Here is a 21,942-nt window from a genome sequence, read left to right as displayed (position 1 = left end):
CAATAAATAAAAGAATCCCAAGTGGAGATGCTCTTCCAGCTAAAATAGAAGGTGAAGAATAAGGAATATACCTCCAGTGGCTTGGAAGGCAGATCCTCCAATCTGGTTTTCATGCATCCTTGAAAAATCACTAATAGACCAGGAAGAATTTATATTTCCATCTATTGTCCAACCACAGGCACCTTCCTCAAAAGAACAATGTGCCCCTTCTGTTAGGCTATCTGGAAAAAAGCAGTAATTTTTATAAGAAGCAAACAAACAAAAAGATCAGCAGAGTATTCTCTCTCTCTCTCTCTCTCTCTCTCCCAGGGCTCAAGCCATGTGGTCCTGTCAACCATTAAACCATCTTTCCAAATAGCCTGCATCTTTCCAGTGTCTTTCTCCCCACTTGGAACTGAACCCAGATGGACTTTTCTTCCAACAGAGGTTGGTTTTCTCCTGGATTATTTCTATCCATCACTTCTTGTCCTGCCCTCAGCACCTGACAGGCTGAAGGAACAATCAATATTTTTTGTTTCTTCCTTGCTGAAGGTTTTGCAGGTTTAATAAAGAACAAAAGATTGGGCTTAATATTTTCTTTCTTACAATAGTTGACAAGTAAGAAGTCCCTTAAAGAAAGAGACGGGCAGGTTCATATTTACCACAGAGGGATTCATCTTCTTTGTTTGGACAATCAGAATTGAAACTGCAAACTGCTAGGTGGCTGACACAGCCCTCTTGTGGGCAGGGCATAGGAGATCCTTTATTAAGGTTGAAAAGATCTTTATCTGAAGGGAAAACAAACAAACAAAAATATCAAATACCCAAATCAGTCTTCTCTGACTTGACTTTTAAAATCTAACATAGTTGTCGCCTGGATTCTGTGATTATGATCTTTCTAGAATGAGTATCAGTTGGAAGAAGTCTGATAATGCTTTTTTAAAAATCATCCTCAGGGTCTGCTCCAATTGTGCAATGGATTGAAACCCAAACTGAATCGCCTTCAGGCCAAGCTCATCTGAAGCTGTAAGTAGTAAAGAGAATGGGCCAATTTTTCAGGTTTAAGGGAAAATCCTTCCATGTTTCCAAACCTATATGAAGCTTTAGCACACTTCATTTAATTTCCCATTGGAAACTGGTGGGAATATTCAGGAGTTTGGGCTGTGTAATGCTGGGAGAGCTTCATAACATCTGAAAATAGGGGCTAAGGGACCACATGTGGCTTAAAAGCCACAATTTGCTTACTCTGGTTAAGATATAAAACAGTAAATTTTAAATCGATAATAAAAGTTATTTTAAACTTATTTACTTCACAGCTTGTTACTGAATCTTAGGCCAGAAACAGTCAGTGGGATGCTTATCTTATCCAACAATCACATTTTTTTTCAAATATGATTTCCTACATACCATGAAGGCAATTTTGAAGTTGCAATGATCCCAGTGCCAAAAACCCAGAATTCTTCTCATCACAACTTGAATAGATCAAAGTGATCTCAAAAGGTCTTTCCATTTGTCCAATTGAGCCTATTAGAATTTTCCATTTCACCCTGAAAATCAAAGCAGTTGACAAGATTAATAAATGTATCTATAAAAAGCAGAAATGTATCCAAAGGATTTCATATGCCTTATCTCAAGTTATATTTTTACAACTGTGTAGCTTTGGTCAATTATGACAATTATTTACATGTTAGTAATAATATTTTTCTGTGATCTGAACCTGAGGTGCCCTCTTATACTGCTTATAAACTATTATGCCATTAAACAATATTGTCAGCTAGTGCATGAGAATCACTACTTTTAAGAATTTTGCTTGACTAGTTATAATAGCACATATTGTGATACTCTACCAAATAAAGTAAGCATTAATTAAAACTGGTTTTCATTCATTTGCTTTTAATTTGTTTTTGATTTATTTTTAGTAGTGAAAACAGAGAACTACAGGAGCAACAGGCAAAAAAATAGATGAATAGTGGTACAATGAAGAAAATCTAGATATAGTATAGTGATTAAAATAAGTAAATGTGACAGACAAATGGATGGAAAGGGAAGGAAAGGAAGGAAGGAAGAGGGAGAAAGGAGCCAAGGAAGGGGGGGGGGTGAGAAGGAAATATATAGAAAAAATGAATTCATATAACTATGAATGATTATGTAATTAAATTTTGAAGCTTAAGATTGAACATAGACCATACTGAAACAGATTGCTTCATCTTCTAATTTTTAGAACACAGTCTTTTCAAAGATAGTTAACATATTCCTATCCTAGATCCATTCCTTAAAATCACAAGAATAAGTTACTTTGCATTTATTAAAATTATTTCATCTTGCCTGTGGCTCAATCAAGCCAAAGCTTTTCATGAGGAGACTAATTCCATATTCTTGGAATATAGTTCAACATCAAAATTTCCTCCTTGAAATCTACAGTGTGAACAATATTTTTCTATGAATACAATATTTATGAAGATCAATAATGCAGATATAAGTGATGACTGAGGAAATGACAAATAAAAAAAGAAACAAGACAGTGCCCCAATCATCTGAAGAAATGTTCCCCATCTGGTGCCCTCCAAATGTGTTGGATATAACTTTCAGAATTCCTGATTGGCGTAGATAGTTGAGCTAGGAATTCCAGGATGTTTCTTGACTAGTGAATTATAGCCACATTCCAATGTCATCGAATGAGGCCAGTTATCGCCTTCTAATACAGAGTAGTTTTATGGCAGTGATTGATAGCTTTTCTACCAGCCTTTCTCCTACCAGCATCCCTCCACATCCCTTACAGTAAGAAGTGAACTCAACAGTCTAGCAATCATCAGCATCAAACAACTACGTTGTACTCACTGTAGAGTACTGTAGTCTCCTAGCTAATGTAACATCACTGTATGCTAAATAAAATAAATAAAACCAGTAAGAAAACCAGCCACCAACTAATGTGACAAGCAGGTGCTCCTGCTTCATCTCCCATCTCTTCCAAATTCCAACCAGCTGGAATATCTGGATTGTATGTTTGGGGGATGGGGAGATATATATCCCTATATCAAACGTACAATATATGTGCATGTGTGTGTATGAATGGAAGGATTATATTTCTTTGCAGTAATTTGGTTGTTAACATTCTTTCTAAGACCTGTTGAGGCCATTTGGAGGTTAATACATGCAATAGCTCTCAAAGAGAGTGCTAACAACCAGATGACTGCAAAGAAATATAATCCTTCCATCCCTCTCCCATATCCTGTCAGAATGTATTTTTCTAGCTCCCCACCAACCTATCACAACAGATTAAGCTTCTTGGATGAGAAGCAAAACATTGTCTTCTTTCTCAAGGAAAAAAAACAGTCCAGTGGCCTTTTGGAAAAACACATTTGAGACAATTATGACCTGGATGACTGAGAAACTCCACAGACATTTGAACACTAGAGGAAATCAGAAGGAATTAAAAATGACTATTAAAGAAGAACATTGACATTTGACTTTCTAATATAGAATGGAGCAAAACATCTTAACACTGAATATATTGAAGGATATTTATGAACAATGGAGCCAGGAGTTAAGAATTTTAAGAATATATGTCTCTGTAGATGGATTGTGTTTAAAAGATATTATAGAAGAGGAATACATTTTACAAGCAAGAGTGAGAGTGATTTGAAAGTGGGTTTGAAAATGGCAAGTTAAAAGATTGATGGGGGGGGGGGGGAATGCTACATTAGAAAAGGAATGAAATGATGTTTTCATAATCAAGAGTGACCTAGATAACTTTCCTATATTGGATTTACAAAAGATATTTTTATAATGGAGTCTCTGAGGCTTCCTTAAACTTGGTTATTTGCTTGCAGATCTTTCATTACCCAACTAGGTAACATCATTAATGCCAGTGAGTGTGGCATTTTCTCCCCATTTATAGGCATTAATGTTGAAAGAATAGACATTCTTCAGTGGACTTTTGCCTATATAAGACATATGAATGGAAGAAATTTGCCTAATCTCCACAGCATTCATTGCTTACAACAAAACACTTATAGATTTGAGGCATAAAGCCAAGCAAACAAGTCTGCCACAGTTTTTCAAGCCAGTTTGGGAGAGGAAATTGCCAACACCATCAACAGATCGTGAAAGCCAAAGTTGTGAAGTAGAACTGCCTGATGTTGATATGTCATCCTTGTTTGTTTGTTTTTTGTAAATTTTATTGGTTTTTAAAGACAAACAAAAACAAACAAAACATAAAAACATCCAACTTTCTTCTATAAATGTAGAAACAGTGTGTCGGTTGGTTTACAAATTTTTTGTGCATCCATTTCATAGTCTCAATTACAGTTACATTGCATAATAACTCATATTATCAATCAAAAATTGAATACCCTAGTATCATTATTAATCAATCATTTGACTATAATTTTGTTCATTCATACTTTGCGAGATAACTATAATTTACTTAGTTTATTTTATAACAATTCATATAATCCTCCCAAATCTATCCTAGAGACATTTTATAGATATAATAATAAAAAAAGAAAAGAAATACATCTTTATATATTCATTATTTTCTAAAATTCTACATATTTTAATATCTAACCATTGATAGAAAAGGTCCCAAATTTTTTAAAATTGTTTATCCTCTTGTTCTCTAATTTCAAATGTCAATCTACTGATTTCAGCACATTCCAATATTTTCTTAATGGTTTCCTCCTGTGATGGTATTTTCTCATTATTACCAATTTTTAGAAAATACAATCCGAGCCGCTGTTAATACATTTACAATCAAATATTTTAAATCTTTACTGTATGTATCAGGTAAAATTCCCAATAAAAATATCTCTGGTTTCAAATCTATGTTTTTTTGTCATTTTTTCCAACCACATGTGGATTTTAGTCCAGTATTTTCTAGCATCCGCACAAGTCCACCACATATGGTAATATGAGTCAGGTATCTGATGACTGATATGTCATCCTTGTTGATGCCTTCTAAAAATGGGTTTCACCAACCTCTCCCTTGATTTTTGTGGGGCAAGTTAAGGTCAAGAAGTGTCTTTAAAGACAAATACACATAAAACTAGATTATGTATTGATCAGTTGAGGAAATTGTGACCAGAGGCTTTCAGAATCCTATATGTGTATCTCCCCTAGGAGCAATTCTTCAGTATTTGCTTAATTCACTAATCGCAACAACTTCAAATAACACACCTACCACAAATAACAATATATATATTCGTTAACGAATGGCCTATTTTTGATGTTTTCCCATTTTTGCCCTTAACACAACTTACTTAACTACATTAGATCTTTCCATTCTTAAACAATAGTACTTATGTATGTTTCCTGTATGTTGTTCAGCCCTCCAGCTCTAAATCATCATTATGTCACTCGCACTGCAGGGTACCAGAGTGAACAAAAGCCACTAACTCTGAGTATTCCAGATTATTGTGTGTATTATAGTAGAGTACCTAAATTGTTTTCAAACCAGTACAGTACACATGATATATAATCACAAATTTTAAAATATGTACTTACATTTAAGAGCAATATAAGCAAAAGAAGAAACACCATACATTATAAATAGCATCAAAAGCCCAACAAGGTAGTAATCAATTTTAAAAACTATTTAAAAACAAGCCTACATCTAATAAGCACTTAAAAAAGCCGCATTTGCTTTTCTAAACTTATCAGGACTTTCAGAATGAAATTGAAAAGTTGCTTTGAATTTCAATAAGATTCTTATGGAGGCTCTCAGAGAACTCTGGAGCCATTCACTTTTATAGTAGATTTTGGCAGATCCCAAACTGGAAGGTATGAAAGAAGCAGTTCCTTTCCAGAGGTATCAGTAAGCACCCTTTTCTGCCTGAGCCAAGAAAGAGGCGTTTTGACTTTGAGCCAATTTAATTTACTTAATGGAATTCAGAACGAAGCCTAGGGTGAAGACAGTGGAAGATGGATTGTTGCAGCAGTAATTCAGATAAACTCAGCATGGCAATACTTTTACCGCTGATTTTATGTCAAAAGGATGCATCTTGTTAAATTAACAATGCTCCATGCTCAAACATAAAGTGGAGGTCAACAATCTCTGGTAATGATGGATAGATGGATGGAAGGAAGGAAGGATGGAATAGTTTGCACTGATCAGGTAAGGTAACCTGTGGTTTCCAAGTTAAAAAGAATGATAATGTACCCATTATGTCTGACCTCTACATGGCTACCAAGTCAAATATCAAATATCCCTCAATCAGTCACTTGGGAGGAAAAAGACTGAAATTTAAACACTAAAGCAAGGCTTATAAAAACAATTCTTTACAGTACAGATGGATGATGGTCTGTTTGCTTCATTCTTGCCTGCGATAAAGAATCTTATCCATCTGAGTTGTGTCTGAGACTTTTCTGCTGAGAAAGCCTCTTCCTGAGGAAGACATGAAGGGTCTGAAACAAAATATTTATCGTTGAGCTCTACAGGAGAGGTCTCTTTACATAAACCTGCATCTATATCATTTTTAAGGGAAAAACCGGTACATTTTGTGAGGCATCATGACAATGCAAAAGATGGTGCAAAAAAAAAAGAAAGATTGATTTTCACTCACCCCTTTGATCATGTTTGTAACTTCAAAAAAAAATTAATGAGTATTGCCAACAGAGGAGAATAATTGTAGCTCAGGGTTGAACTGTGGAGCCCTTGGTGCTCTCTGAGCTTGGTTGTTTTCTTGCAAATCCAACTAGGAAACACCTTCAGTGCTGGAAATGAATAGGGGTTTCTCTGTGCCTTTAGTAGTGAAGCACTTGGTTAGTGTGGATGGCTTTACAATAGATGTGTTGCTAACTTGCTGCTATTTCCTCTGCTGATGAGGATATCCAAGAATGGTAGTGTGTTGCTGTTTTCTTCTGCTCAAGTGAACTTTATTCTTTCAAAGATTTTGTTGATTGTTTCATTCTTTTTTCTAGGTCAGTCTCTTGGTTTGTTATTTGTATACCTCTTTGAGGATAGTTCAGAAATGTGAAAAATAAATACAGCCTATGTCCTTTTCAATTATTAACAAGTCAGCTGGTGTCTTTCATATGTCCAATGTACCATCTTTTTCTATATTACTCTTGTAGTTGGTAATTATTAAAGTCACTTTCAGATCAATCTCAATCTTTTCCAATAAAACTCATTCCTCTTCTATAACATTTTTAAAACAGTCAATCTATAGAACAGCTTCAGTTTAACTTCTGGATCCATTGTATTCAAAAATACAATTTTGTTGTGGCTCTGGGCTTGGATTCAGCTCCTGTGATTGATATGAGTTCAAGTGAAGAGGTTACGTCAGAACAATTTGAACCAGCCTGGCTTACTGATTGGACTGATAACCAGGATGAGGAGATGAACGTGACAAAGGACTACAGACCTGATGTATTAGAATTGTCAGGACCTTTGATCTCCTCTGGTTCTTTATCTGATCAACAGCCGGGAATGGCTGACAGGGAAGTTTTGAGAGACTCTTCTAGTGGAGATGAGAACTTGGAAAATTTGTGGTTAAATGTAAAAAATAGAAGACGGTTGAAAAGGCAAAATCAGCTGGAGCAAATGAGAAGAGCAAGTCAGTAAATTAGCACGTTGCCTTAATGAGTATAAAAGGACACAGCTGGGCTGGTGCATTTTCTCCAGGAACAAAATGACTATTTGAGTGAGGATGTTACAGCAAAGAGCTCTGAGGTTGAGGATTTATTGCCAGGACTGGTTTGCCGGACAGAGTAAGATTTATGCTGTGGTTTCTGCCAGCCGTTATCTAATAAGACTTCTTTCCGTTTGATTTAATTGTGAAACGGCTGCTTTCTGTTTTGTTCGTTTGAATTTCGAAGGGGAGTCATAACACAATTTAGTATATTCAATGTTAAAACCTTTTGTTCCATTCTATATTAGTAAGTCAAATTTAAGTGTTCTTCTCCTTTAATTGTAATCTTTAGTTCCTTCTAATTCCCTTTAGTGTGTAACCTTCAAAGTTTCACCCTATCATGATTTTTTATGGGAGAGATTCTAATAATTAAATGAAATGAAATAAAAATATAATTTTATTTCAGATCCATCTGGATCCTTAGACTCTGTAACTTTCCAAAATCAAAGTTCCAATCCCCCCTTTGCTCTTATTCTCCTCAAAAAATATCTAGCCCCAATTGTCCAGAGCACTTGTGGGTGATCTCAAGACCTCTCCTTGCTTTGAGAGTAATTATGAACAGTCTATTCACCAGTGTATTCCACCACAATTATTGGCTTTGCCTAGCATAACCATCCATGACTTGCCATGAGAGTGTCTTTAGCAATTTACCCTTTGGGGGAATACAGCCCTTAAAAAAAAGAAAAACAATTTCCAACAATTTCCAGGATTAGTAAATTTTTCTCCTAATAAAATAGTTTCCCACACGTGTTTAAGAGAATTACTAGAACTGCCTCAAGGGTGCAACACAGTGAATTATACCAGAACCAAATTATTTTGATGCTTGTGTGACTCTATAGTCACACAGCTTAGAGCATAGATCAAAGAAAATTCTGGACTTCCGGTTTGAGTTTCCTCAGTGACAGACCGAAACCTCGTCTCTGTGAGGCTTCGATCCGTGCTCGCCGCTGGAGCGGCCCGAGCCAGCTGGTTTCGGGGATAAGCCACCCCGTAGAGTTGGTGAAGAGGGGGGAGACTGCCAGCAGGGTTGAGGAGAGCCACATCTCTCCTCCCCAGCTGGCCATTACTCCCTTTCCCAAAGGTGGTTGCAGTGGTGGTCAGAAATGGCTACCACAAAGAATAACTCGACCGGAAAAGAATGTGCAGGAGGAAGATAAGAAGAGAAAGTTTTGGTTGACCGGTCAAACAGCAAAAGCAGCAAATAAGGTAGCCTGGAATTGAAATTGTTAAAAAACAATAACATTGTTCCCTAAGAAGATTTTTAAGCTGTGAAGGAGAGAGAAAAGAGAAAAGATTTGGTTTTCTCCTTTTCCTATACTGACAGCTAAGAGACTTATGCAAGAAATTGGAAAAAAATCCACTTTGACATCAATAGGCATTTAATGCTGAAAATAAAAAGTCAAAGGGATAATAAAGATTTCTGGATAATTAAAAGCTTTTGAAAACAGGAAAGGACAGAAAAAGAATAAAAGGGTAGGATCTGGAAGGGAGGAGACTGCCTGCAATTAAAAAAGAACTTACAGCAAAATCTCAACAAGACTTCCAAAAGATACATTCTAACTGAAATATCACAACAAAAACCCCAGGAAGAGAAAGTCGAAAAAGAAATAAGAAGATATAACATGGGACTATCTGGATTACTTGATGATTTCTGGATTCTTGGTTATTGTTTTGAATGACTAAAATCAATCGGATGGTTGTTTAAAACTGTTTAAAATGGCTCCACTTTTAGAAGAACTGAAAATGGAACTTAAAAAGTACAAAGAAGATGCACAAGAAGGGAGAGGTTCTTTTGGCTTCATATTTCAGTTTTTAGAAATGGAGATTTGGAATTATGAGAAACAACAAGAAATGCTTGTAGAACAAGAAGATTGCGACAAAGAAGAAGCCATCTTTAATGAACAAGTAATCTTAGATGGGGGGGGAGGAAAGGGGGAAAAGAGAATGGAAAGTTTAAGATTGGGAAAAACAACTCCCCCCCAAAAAATAGAGTGAAAAATAAGTATAAAATCAGAAAGCAACAGAAGAGGGAAATGCAGAAGAGAGAATTAGAACTAGAGAGACAAGGGGGTAAAAAGGGGAGGGAGAAGATGAGACGGAAGAAAGAAGGGAAAAGAAGTTATAAAGGACAGAAGCAAAATATAGAGAAACAGGGTCTATTTAGAGATAATGGGTGAAAACTTAATGGAAAAAGGGATTCTGCAAAGGTACATAAGATAGTATTGTTATGTTAGAAACAGAAATAATTTTAGAAAATATGAAACAACATATGATTAAAATGTCTGATAAAATAACTATCGTAATTCAGTGTAATGCTTGTCAATAAATAAATGTAACAAAAGGTATATTTAATGATTTATAAAACATGTGAAGAGAAATAAAGGAAAAATTAATTATGGAGATTATATGTGTTTTTAAGGAAGTATGATATTTAATTGAAAAGAAGTGTTAAAGATGTTAAGATTTTAATGATTATTAATGATAGAACTGAACTGGAGTGGAATGAGGGTTTATAATTACATATATTTACAATCTTTCTTTTTTTAAAAAAAGAATATAGTGTGTATTATAAGAATGTACCAAGCAGAATTCGATTGGAAGTTATGTATTATGTATTATATTAAAGGTCATAAACTTAAGGTATATATTGAAGTTTAAATAAGAGTTGAATGGATGTAATTAAAAGATATGCAGGTGTCATACTCCAATTAATAACTACAGGAAAAAAAATGTTTAATGAGAAAAGATAATATGAAATTGAAACAGAACAGACAAAAATATAAATATAATGATTTAAATTGAGGTGAGATAATCAAAATAAAATTGAGAAAATTAAAAGAGGGGAAAAACTATATAGAAAATGTAAAATAGTATAAGATATGGAATAGAATACAAAAAGAAGCATGAAATTGAGTTTTGTGTCTGTATAAAGAAGTTCAACCCGGGACCATGCTATTTTCAAAAAAGATGTTTTACTTGTATTTTGTATGTGTGAAAACCCAAATAAAACTTTATTTTAAAAAAATTCTAAATAGCTAGGTGTTATTTCAACACTACTAACATTTCAGAAAAAAAATAAAGGCGAAAATTTGTAACTCAGGGTAGAACTGAAGGGTCCTTGGTGCTCTCTGAGCTTGGTTGTTTTCTTGCAGATGTTTCATTACCCAAACTAGGTAACATCATCAGTGCTAGTAAGGACTGGAGTTTGATTGCCCTGTCGGTATTGCTGAGCTGGTCATACTGGTTTTTTTGATTGGGCTGTTTACTGTTAGCTTGTTTGGCAGCTCCTTGATTGGGGTATTGTTTATTGGATTGTTGGTCTGAAGTTAATCTTGGAGTTAATCGATGTTTATCTGGCTTCTGATTGCTGGTGGGGAGGCATTTGGGTCTTTTTGTTCCCTTTTTGACTAGCTGATTGTTTCTTTTGCATACTATGTAGATATTGTTTATGTCTATGTGCCTATTGATGACTAATTTGTCAGAGGGCCAAACTTCTAGAAATTCCCTAGCATTTTTGCTAGGGAAAATTAATCCTTTTCAAGAGAAAACCAAGTCTTTCACTAAATTCCTCAGCGAAGGATTTGGACGTTTAGCAAAAGGACAAGAGTCATTAGGTTTGGAGTTGCAAACTCAAGTGTTTGTCATAAATTTGGGAATATTTCTTAATTTTGGTTCATCCTAAATTTGGGGCCCCCTATTCAGAGATTTTTTTTTCAAAAAAACCCTAATACTCTCAGTCTAGTTCTTAACACTAGATGTTAGAATAAATGGCTTTCATGATAAACAACCTGCTGTGTCTCATCAGTTTTCCTCAAATTATTTGTGGCTCAGAGTGCAGGTTTGCTGGTTAGTGTTTAATGTGCATCTTCCAAGTATCTGATCAAGAACAAAACTCACCAGGCATCCTCCTCATGTCCTTCTCGCAGATGAACCGCTTTACTTTGGTTTGTGTCCACATAGTGCACTTCAGCAGAGAGTCCTGCAAGACTGAAGCCCTGGGAATATACTGCTAGCTCCAACAGACATGAACTGGAGCTCCAGGGCAGGACTGGACTGTGGAGGCTGAATGTGCATCTATCTGAGATCCTGCTAGGGTTGAGGAGAAGGATATCCCCTACAGGGGAAGAAAAGGTTGGGGACAAAATACATTAAGAGCAAAGAAAAATAATAAGAGAAATCAGAAACATATAGAGAAATAGTGAAACATTGAGAAAATAGCTTCAATAAGAATATGAATTAAGTTATTGAAGAGAAGAATAAAGAAGCTGGAAACAAATGATAAAAATAGAATTTAAATCATACATAGACATAACTAAGAGATAATTTTGTAATTGTACTTATACAGTATATGCTGCAAAGGAAATCAGAAGCATCTTTCTTTTTTTAAGTCTTCTGGCCAAATGTTAGAAAGTTTCCAGGTTTTGTGTATGAGTGTGTTGGGGGGGGGGGGAGGGCAGAGAGGCAAAAATCCAAAGCTACTTAGTTTCAGGATTAAGCCTGAGTCTGTTCCTCCCCAATTCAGACCTGCGCGGCTTCCGGCCATGTAGCATCCCTTGGCTGTCCAAAATATAAAGCTGGTTATCATTCTTGTATTGGTTATATTGGACCCAAATCAACAAATGGCCTCCTTTAATGGTTTAGTGAAGAATCCTAAAAAGATATCTTCAAAAGCCTGGAGGTATTTGTTTTGTCACACCGAATTTAAGAGAATATAGAATAAAATCATTCCCAATCTCATTTCAGAAACACAGCAACATTAATTTTCCCTTTCCCTTTGGATTTTCTGCACAGGAGATGGATAAATAACTGTTCTCTGGGAAGCAGCCTCCTATAGCTTCTGACTGCAGGAAAACACACCATGAGAGTGGTATTTTTTTCAGTTCTCAATCCTCTGCAGGGAAACAAAGGAGATTACTTTACACTGAGATCATTAATCTATTTACTTTTTTAATATAAATGTTTATTAAAAGTTTTACAAAGCATGTAAAAATTAATGCAACCTAACATAGAAGCAAACAAGAAATAAACAGTGCAGAAGACTTAAAAACAGAAAGATACTTCTGATTTCCTTTGCAGCATATACTGTATAAGTACAATTACAAAATTATCTCTTAGTTAGTCTATGTTTACAAAAAAGCTTACTTTTTCTATTTTCCAGGGTTTTTTTAATAATGAAAATCATAAATCATAGCTATGTTTTTTCTATTTCATGGAAAAATCATATAAGGGGCTTACATTATAAATGCTGAGGTTAGATCATTAGTACATCCAGTACAACCATAAACTAATCTATCGTTTATTAATCAGATGTAATTGACTTGCAATGATAGAGCCTGGTGGACATCAAGTGGAGGAGAATAGTGGTTCTACAGGTTTTCAGGTCAAGGAAGAGTAGTCTAGTTTGATTGACAGCAGCTTCCTAGCAGTTCCCTTTCAAATAGCAGTACTTCCAGCCATGGCTGGTGCACGATAATATTTAATGCACATGCTCTGCCACTGAGCTGTGGCATATTCCTGTGAAGGATTAGGAGCAAGCAGAAATAATAGCTGATATACCAAGTTAACATTTCAAATGCTTCAATATGTGTGGGGCATATAATTTGTTTCAGGAGAAAGGAAAGTAACCAGAATGTTATGGGAATTTGACTTAACAGAACAACAGAGTTGGAATGGACCTTGGAGGTCTTCTAGTCCAGCCCACTGCTCCAGCAGGAGACCTATACCATTCCAGAAAAGTGGCTGTCCAGTGTTTTTTTAAAGCCTCTTGCTTTCTGGTGCTTTGGAGAATAAATTAACACCCTCTTCTTTGTGGCAGCCTCTTAGATATTGGAACACTGCTATTATGTCACCCCTAGTCTTTCTTTTCATTAGACTAAGCATATTTCACTCCTGCAACTATTCTTCATATGTTTTAGCCTCCAGCCCCCCTAATCATCTTTGTTGCTCTTTTCTGCACTTTCCAAAGTCTTTGATATCTTTTTTTATAATGTAATGACCCAAACTGGATGCAATAGTCTATGTTATTTAACTTAGTTGGCTGTTAACTTAACAGTTAACTGTTAAATTACTTAACTGATACCAGTTAATAGAAGGGAACATAAATACGCTGCAATGTGCCACTGCCTTTAACATATAAATTGGCTCTTAGTTTCAGCATTTTCTGTTTTTTTAAAAAAAATTTCATGAGAGAAAATGTGTTGGATTCCGGAAAAGAAAAAGAGAGAGAGACACACAATTTTCTGCAGCTAGGGCTCTCTATAACATATATATGGTAGTATTTGTCTGTATTAATTTGAATGATTGTTATAGATAAGCAATATTTAACATGTGATGGAGTGCAGGGAATAGAGAAGGTTCATTTGACAAATATTGTATATATTAATTCTAATATTTGTTTTCTTAAGTTTTTGCAAGTATTTATATGCATGGTATTCAGCTTTGTTCGGGTATTTTCCCACGTCATTATAGTTGTGTTTTTAAAGTTGTAGCAATGTTTCGGCAGAATCTCATCTGCCATCATCAGGCTTCTGTATTGTGAGTCAGACTTTCACAGCCGTTTCTGTTTTAAATTTGGTGCTAGCCTACTGTTGTGCCAGAATGGTTTTTTCTTCATCCTGATTGGTTGGGAGTCTTGGTCTGTGTTTATTGGTCTTGCAGTTTGCTGTGTTCTGCTTGGAGTTTGCTGTGTTCTAATTCTAATATCTATCTATCTATCTATCTATCTATCTATCTATCTATCTATCTATCTATCTATGCTCGATACCTGTGCTTTGCTACGAAACTATGTGGTTGTGATCGGGCTTAGTTTTGGGGGAGGAAAATAAGGGCGGGGGAATTCTGCCTCTGCCTACCAGCATCCATTGGTATTCATCTGGCTTGCATCCTGTCAGTGTGTGAGAGAGTTGAGGGTTGTTTGGAAACTGAAGCAGTATTTGCTGTGTGAGCAAGGAGGAGGGAGAGAGAGAGTAGGAGAGAGAGAGAGAGAGCACCATTCTTACAGGATCCAATCTGGATCTGTCACAGGACCAGAGGTTTTGTCTTATGAGCTTTTGGACTTGTGGTGGAGCCCATCTTCAGGGAACTTCTCTATAGCATAAAGAGGTTCCTGCAGATGGGCTCCAGCATGAGTCTGAAGGCTTGGAAGGCAAAACCTCTGGTCCCAGTGACTCATCGAGATCGGATCCTGCAACATTATCCTGGGACATGTATATTTATTTGCCTTCATTCATGAGAGCCATTCTTGTTTTCTTCAGGAGTGTGGGGTACCATACAGTAGTAAATCCAATCAGGAAAGGAAACTCTCTAGGCAGACAGATAACTAACCACAATTATAAAGACAGAGCATAAATTTATAACCTTCCAGATCTCTGTTGGATGAGATTATGTCCATAATGTGTTGATCTTCTTGAGAAGTCAGAGCAACAACCGAAGATAGTAGCCAGTCAGGTTGTCCAAAGCTATTAGCAGACATAATCCAGGAACAGTTCCACCCAAAATTACATGGAGTTTCTATTATAAAAAAAGACAAAAAACTCATGAAGGGCAATCAACCAACCAGCCAACCAATCAATCAAAATATTATTATAATCAATGATACTAACTTTAATAAATTTTTACATTTCTTTTTTATCAGATACAACGTAAGTTGTCCAGCTATATACAAATATAAAATAGAGGATATCCTTTGTCCCGATTATTTACTACTATATTTTAATAATAGTAAAAAAAGTGATATAAAATTAATTGTTGCACTGCTGTTACTGACAAAGTCCTGACTTTTCATGTACCTTCTCTTCAGTTATTAGGCAATGTAATGTGAAGAATGCATGTCATATGAGACTGAAACGAAAACAAACTTCTCCAAATAATACTTGATATAAAAATGTTTTCTATTACATAGGATGTATTTTCCATTCAGATGAATTAATTTGGAGGAACAAATAGTTGGGATAATAATTTTTTTTTCTAAAGCTGCATGGTTGAATTTGTCAGGTTTTTTTTATAGAAATACAAGAACAGCAGAGGAAAAGCACAGATAAAATATATACTAAAGAGAAATCATAACAAGATTAGTAATATTACTACTAATACTAACTATCTGCTTGTTCTGCCCAGTTCCTTTCTTGAAAAACAGTTGCTGCAGAAAATAAATAAGACCTTTTTTGGGATTCAATATTTATTGAATAACTTGATCTAAAGGTTAACACTGCCAATATATCACTTAGGCTCAAGAATAGCTGAGAACAAAATACAGCTTCTATAGTTTTTGCAAATTTATTTACAAATATTCCTTTATGCATTTTGGAATTTATTGATGGAACATGCTGTCAAATGTATCTGAAAAACACAATTTAAAATTAAAAGAATATGCCTAACTGCTATGGAACAAATAGAAAGCAATCACTGCTGGTGATGCAGAGGTTAAAGTGCAGTATTTCAGGCAAACTCTGCCCCCAGTCTGAAGTTCGAGCCTGATAGAGCTCAGGGTTGATTCAGCCTTCCATCCTTCTAAGGTTGGCAAAATGAAGACCCAGATTGTTGGGGGCAATATGCAAATAATGCATTGTAAACTGCCCAGACAGTGCTGTAAAGAACTATGGGGTAATATATAAGTCTAAATACTATTGCCATTTCTTTTTGATATCATGCTTCTGGGTTCTCAGAAGCATTTGGTTTGCTACATCTGGAAAGAGGATGTCAGACAAGACTGATTTTATCCAATATGTACATGAAAGAAAAAAGATTGGAACAAAACAGGTCTGCTAAAAATACTTCCTTGAAAATCCACTTGACTATGTTCCATTGCAAAAACACTTATAATGGCTCAGTATTCTCTTCTAACTTTGAAATAAAACCCTTTCAACACTAACATTTTGTTTTAACCTTGGGAGCATTTAAAATAATCCATTTTGAGATCTGAATGGTTTGATGGTTTGAATGAACTATTTCAAGATAATATTCTATGACTGCTCAAAACAGCCAAGTTTTGTCTTAATCTTGAACAAAGGCTTAAAACACACATGTTTTGTTTCAAGCTCAGAATGCTTTAAAATGTCTGTTTCGAGCTTGACACACTTTTTCCATATTCCTGCACTTTATTTGTGAATGAAATAAATATCATTTTCCCCTGAAGGCTTGATTTAAATGAGAACTAATGCATCAACTATGAAACAGATTATATCTCTTATCATCCTCAGGTAGATTTAATGTACATTCATTTAACCTTACATCAAAATCTACATCCCTATCAGATGTAAGTCCACTGAAAGTCAGCACTGGCTTAAAATATTTATTCAGTTCACTCATTTTTCATTCACCTGTTCTCTATAGACTTAAAAGTCTATAGCAGTAGCACTTGTATGTCTTCTTAGAATCCTTAGGAGGTTGTTGAAAATTATTAAATTATTTACATTCCCTAGATAAGAATAATGGAGGGCAAGAATCTGAGTGGTTTACCAAGGCTGTTTAAAATATTAACTGCAACAAAAGACTAAAATCAGCTGACCTCTTCATTGGAAATAAGAGAACTGCATGCAGGACAAAAGAAAAGCAAACTGCACAATTTGATGGAAATGTTTTAAAGAAGAAAGAGTAAAGTACCTGGATGGGAAGAATGACCAGAAGAAAGAATCCAGTTCCTTTCTGAAGATACATAGTGGAGAGATGAGTCTTTTTCATCTGATTTAGTTGAGGCAACAACATCTGCAACAGGTAACAACACTAGGAAAACAAAAAATTAAAAGATACTAAAGACTTCAGTGAATATACAGAATGATAATATTGGCTGATGGAAGTTCCTGAAGTTATAGCGAGTGACTTGAAAATAAAGAATGATTTATGTACAAGAAAACATGTTTGTTTCATTTCTTAAAAAAAAACACATTAAAATCTCTCTCTCCCAACCATTTTCTCCCCACAACCACAGAGTTATTAACAACTAACCCACTCCCTGAGGACTTGAGGTGAGTTTCAGTAAAAAATAAACAAGTCAATACAAACAATACTGCACTTGACCTAATGAATCCAAGGCAGCTCTTAGGCTTTCAGCACCCATATAACAACAAGGTATTTTGGAAGGCCAGAAGGTTGGGGCTTCTTTGTCACAATAGGCAGGTTGGTCCAAAGAGCAGTGCAGTCAACAAGGAAGTATATTCAGCCGCTCACCTCTCCTAGCTTGCATGGGATGGCCTGAATCTGTGGCAAATATAGTCCCCTTGTGTAAAATTTTAAAGGGCCAATCAGCATATTGAACTGGAACTGGACGCAAAGCAATAACCAATGCAAATAACTTGTGATGATGTGTGGGCTCAGGGGAGGGGAGTGCCAAGCAATTACACACACACGCACACACACACATCCTGGGGAAGCATAAACTGAAATAGAGAGGGATTTTGGCAGGCTTTCAGGATTCTGCTACAATACTTCAATTGCTTTAAAGCATGCAGGAAAGCTCCTAGCTAGCAAATCCTTTTCCTGACCTTGCCTGCCTTGAAAGGTGACAACATTCCTGAAAGTCTTTTTGCTCTCTCACCAGAGAGACTTTGGATCTTGCCTTTTAGCTCTAGAATACAACGACAGGTCCTCAACACATCCTTCTCTCAGCCAAACATCCATGCACTACAATTTGCCCATTGGTTTCTTCTAAAATACTCAAGCAAGACCCATCCCCTGAACTATCTTCAGATTTCTCAGATAGTGAGAACCAGGAAAATCTCCTGCTTCCTGCAATAAAGGTTTCCCCATTGCTGTTGCCAGACAAGATAGGAAAAGGCATATTCTAGCTTTGATGAAAACTTTCATATTTCAGACTTGTCTATTGATCTATTCTTGACAACTTGTTTGCCCATTCTTGGACAGATATGTGTGAGGGTAGGGGTAGAGGCAAGAGCAACTTTGTTCTCTTCACTGATGATGTAAAGCTATTCAACACCACTGACAATACTGCTGCCCTTCAAAAAAACCTCAACTATGTGTCAGAATGGTCAAACAAATGGCAACTTCAAATCTCAACAAATAAATGCTCTGTCATACATATTGGCAAAAAAAAATTCAGAAAATAAAATACAAGCTGAATAGTCAAGACCTTGTTGATGATCCAAACTCTGTCAAGGACCTTGGAGTACTCCTCTCTAATGAGCTAAGTGCTAGAGCCCACTGTAACTACATAGCCAAAAAGGCATTAAGAATTGTTAACCTAATCCTGCGTAGCTTTTTCTCTGGTAATATTACACTAATAACTAGAGTATACAAAACATTTGCTAGACCAATACTTGAATGCAGCTCATCAGTCTGGAACCCGCATTACGTATCTGATATTAATACAGTTGAGAAAGTCCAGAAATATTTCACAAGAAGAGTTCTCCACTCCTCTACTCATTGCAAAATACCTTATGCCACCAGACTTGAAATTCTAGACCTAGAAAATCTAGAACTACACCGCCTTCGGTCCTATCTAAGTATAATACATAAAATTATCTATTGCAATGTCCTACCTATCAATGAATACTTCAGCTTCAACTATAACAATACAAGAGCACACAATAGATACAAATTCAAGGTAAACTGCACCAAACTTGATTGTAGGAAACACAACTTCAGCAACAGAGTAGTCAATGTCTAGAATACTTTACCTGACTCTGTGGTTTCTTCCCCAAACCCCAAAAACTTTAACCTAGCTAACTTTAAACTTTAGCCCTGGGAAAGTAGAAAGCGTGAGAATGATACTCAGAAAAAATCTGCGTTGATTTTTTTAGATATAAGTAATGAGGGGCATTGACTGGCCTTTGAAATTTTATTTTCATACCTTGAATGCATTAAAGTACACCCTGAGACATCAAGAGACTTCTGTTTTTTTGATCTGGCCAGCCTTGAAGGGCTAACGCAATACGTCCAATACTGCTAAATCTGTTCTCCTCAATTAGAGATAGTCCTGCATTCTATAGATCTTGACACTTCTAAGTTTGTCTTCATGTATCATCTACATTGCATTAGCTATGAAGTGACAAGGAAATGAATTACTATTGTCAAGAAATCTTGGTCCAAAAAGGCCTATAACTGGCATATCAGCCAAAGCTGAACAACTCTTTTTTTGATAACTAATTTAATAGATAGGGGAATGCTGTGGATATGGTATATGTTAACCTCAGGAAAACATTGAACACATTGATAAATTCATTAATAAACTGATAAAATATAGGCTAGAAGATTAAATGAATTCATAAGTGACTGAATGACTACATTCAGAAAGCATTATAAAGGGTTTTATATTAATAGTATTGGGTGGAATGCAACAGTCCTTATTCTGGGCCTTATTTAACATTTTTATTAGTAATCTGGATGAATTGGCTTGATTTTTGACCATGGCTTATTGTTAGATTTATTTTCCACCTTTTGTTCTGGAGCGCATTAAAGCATTTATAATACTCTGTTCTCTGATTTTTCATATAGCAGTCAATTCTGTGATGTGTTATAGGTTGGGCTCAGAGACGGTGAATTTCTGTAGCTGATGGTAGACTAGATTTAGGATTGCTCAGTGAAAATCCAATACTTTAACATTTTCATCATGACTCCACAATTTCTTTCCTAGCTAGAAACCACAGGCCCAAATACCATTCATTGATGTACAAAAAGCAAATGTTGGTGCCAGCATGCATGGTTTTGCATTTTACTTACTCTGAACTTCATCTGCATTTTGAAACCCTTTTACTAAGTGTAGAAAGAGTCTTTTGCATAATTCATTTTTTTATTTTACGCTTTTGAAATATTAAGTATCATTGGTAAATGCAGCCACTTTGCTGTTCAACTGTGAAGATTACCAGATGCTGTAAAATAACTATAGTAGTAAAAACAGTAAAAACTAATTATAATAATTTAGATCAAAGGGTGTGATTGGGAATTTACAGAAACTAATGCAGACAAGATCTTGTGGGCTGGAAATGGGTATACTGTAAAACCTTGCTTACATTAGACCTGACACAAACATCTGATTTTCTTCACGTCATCATATTTCAGGACACTAGGTTAATCATATTACTTTAGGACCTTGGGGTTGTACTCCTCCTCCCCAAGGGTGTCTAGGATGTAGGTTCCATTCTGCCTGGAGATTGAGGATTTTACACTATAGTAAGTAATCTGCTCAGGGCAAAGCAGTCTATTTCTATTCTCTCAAACTCACCACAGCCATTGACATACCTCAAAAGCCTATCTCTAAATGCAGAGATTTCAAAATAGTAGGAGTAGGAAGACAGACAACAGAAAGGAAGAATCTGTGGAAGCCAGCTGTCTTGTAATTCCCGCATTCTAGCAACCCAATTTCTCCATTGGTTGCTGCAGATCATACAGAATGAAAGCTAACAAAACCAGAAACGCAGATCTAAAATCAAGCCAATTGCAGACATGGCCAAAGTTACATAATCAATTGTCTCCACAAATATTTCACAACCTCCCTAGCCAGAGGAAGTGGCCTTTCTCTCTCTTACTTGCAATTTTAGACTGTAGTTTTCTAAAAAAAATAAAAAAAAGACCTGATTAAGAGTTGGCTGTAAAGTAAGCCAGTAAATAAAACCTGATATGCAGGAGGTCAGTCACTTACAGCAAAGTCAATTCATGATTAATTCAGAGAGTTCACACCAAGTATCTAGTAGCAGGCAAAGTGAAAAAACAAAAGAAAAACCAGGCTGCCAGCATTATAATTAGGGGAAATAGGAAGATAATATTTCTAGCACTCAGGACTCAGAAGCTTTTGAGTGCCATCCAAAATTCTGCATCAACTTTACAAAAGTGTCCTTTTACAAAGTTTATGGTAGGATCTTACTCTTGAATTAACTTTGTGATTTTTGTACCCACTGCTACCCACATTCTAAAAACTGAGTAGAGATCAACTAATGATTTGGGCTCATCCTCTATGACATCGATGGAAAGAGTTTAAAAAAACCCCTAAAGGTAGTAATTGCAGCAACACAACTCAAGTCCAGTTCCCTTTTGAACATTTGTGAATGCATCCTTATTTGTACAAACAGGTAGGGCTTTTATCACATTGTCAAAGCACCACCCTGACATTTTTGTTTTCTTGTTCTGGTATGAGTAGCACAAAGATGCCTTACTAAGTACCAGTATTTTAGAGGGCATATCCTCATGATATCATCTCAAAGTTCAGGTTTAACTTTGAGGCATTTTTAAAATTGTATTTTAATATTCTGGTTTTAAAGTAGAGTTTGCCTTCTCCTTTGTTGTCTGAATGATCTGTGGTGCTTCATTTATTTCTGAAAATTGGAGATGGTGTAATATAACAGGTTATTCTGTTTTGAGTTATTCTGTTATTCTGTTATCCCATGCT

The 21,942-nt window shown here is 35.7% G+C and overlaps 1 protein-coding gene across 2 annotated transcripts in view; it reads right to left on the bottom strand.

Annotated features, from left to right (window-relative positions):
* The window catches only part of LTK (leukocyte receptor tyrosine kinase), a 108,877-nt gene that overhangs the window by 61,584 nt on the left and 25,351 nt on the right, over positions 1–21,942 (bottom strand). Inside the window, exons 2-7 of one of the 2 annotated variants that reach the window (XM_087921789.1) lie at positions 17,208–17,309; positions 14,964–15,116; positions 11,505–11,721; positions 1,387–1,526; positions 642–767; positions 72–221 (exon numbers count right to left, since the gene is read on the bottom strand). In XM_087921789.1, the coding sequence (XP_087777915.1) occupies positions 72–221; positions 642–767; positions 1,387–1,526; positions 11,505–11,721; positions 14,964–15,116; positions 17,208–17,309 (888 nt within the window). The remainder of the gene's footprint in view (positions 1–71; positions 222–641; positions 768–1,386; positions 1,527–11,504; positions 11,722–14,963; positions 15,117–17,207; positions 17,310–21,942) is intronic. The other variant, XM_087921790.1, reaches the window with a different exon arrangement.

Source organism: Pseudonaja textilis, chromosome 1, assembly GCF_049901715.1.
Source record: "Pseudonaja textilis isolate UNSWEBS1 chromosome 1, rPseTex1.2, whole genome shotgun sequence".
NCBI classification, from domain to species: domain Eukaryota; kingdom Metazoa; phylum Chordata; class Lepidosauria; order Squamata; family Elapidae; genus Pseudonaja; species Pseudonaja textilis.
The sequence above is the reverse complement of the archived record's forward strand: the minus strand, read 5'-3'. Positions and strand labels throughout refer to the sequence as shown.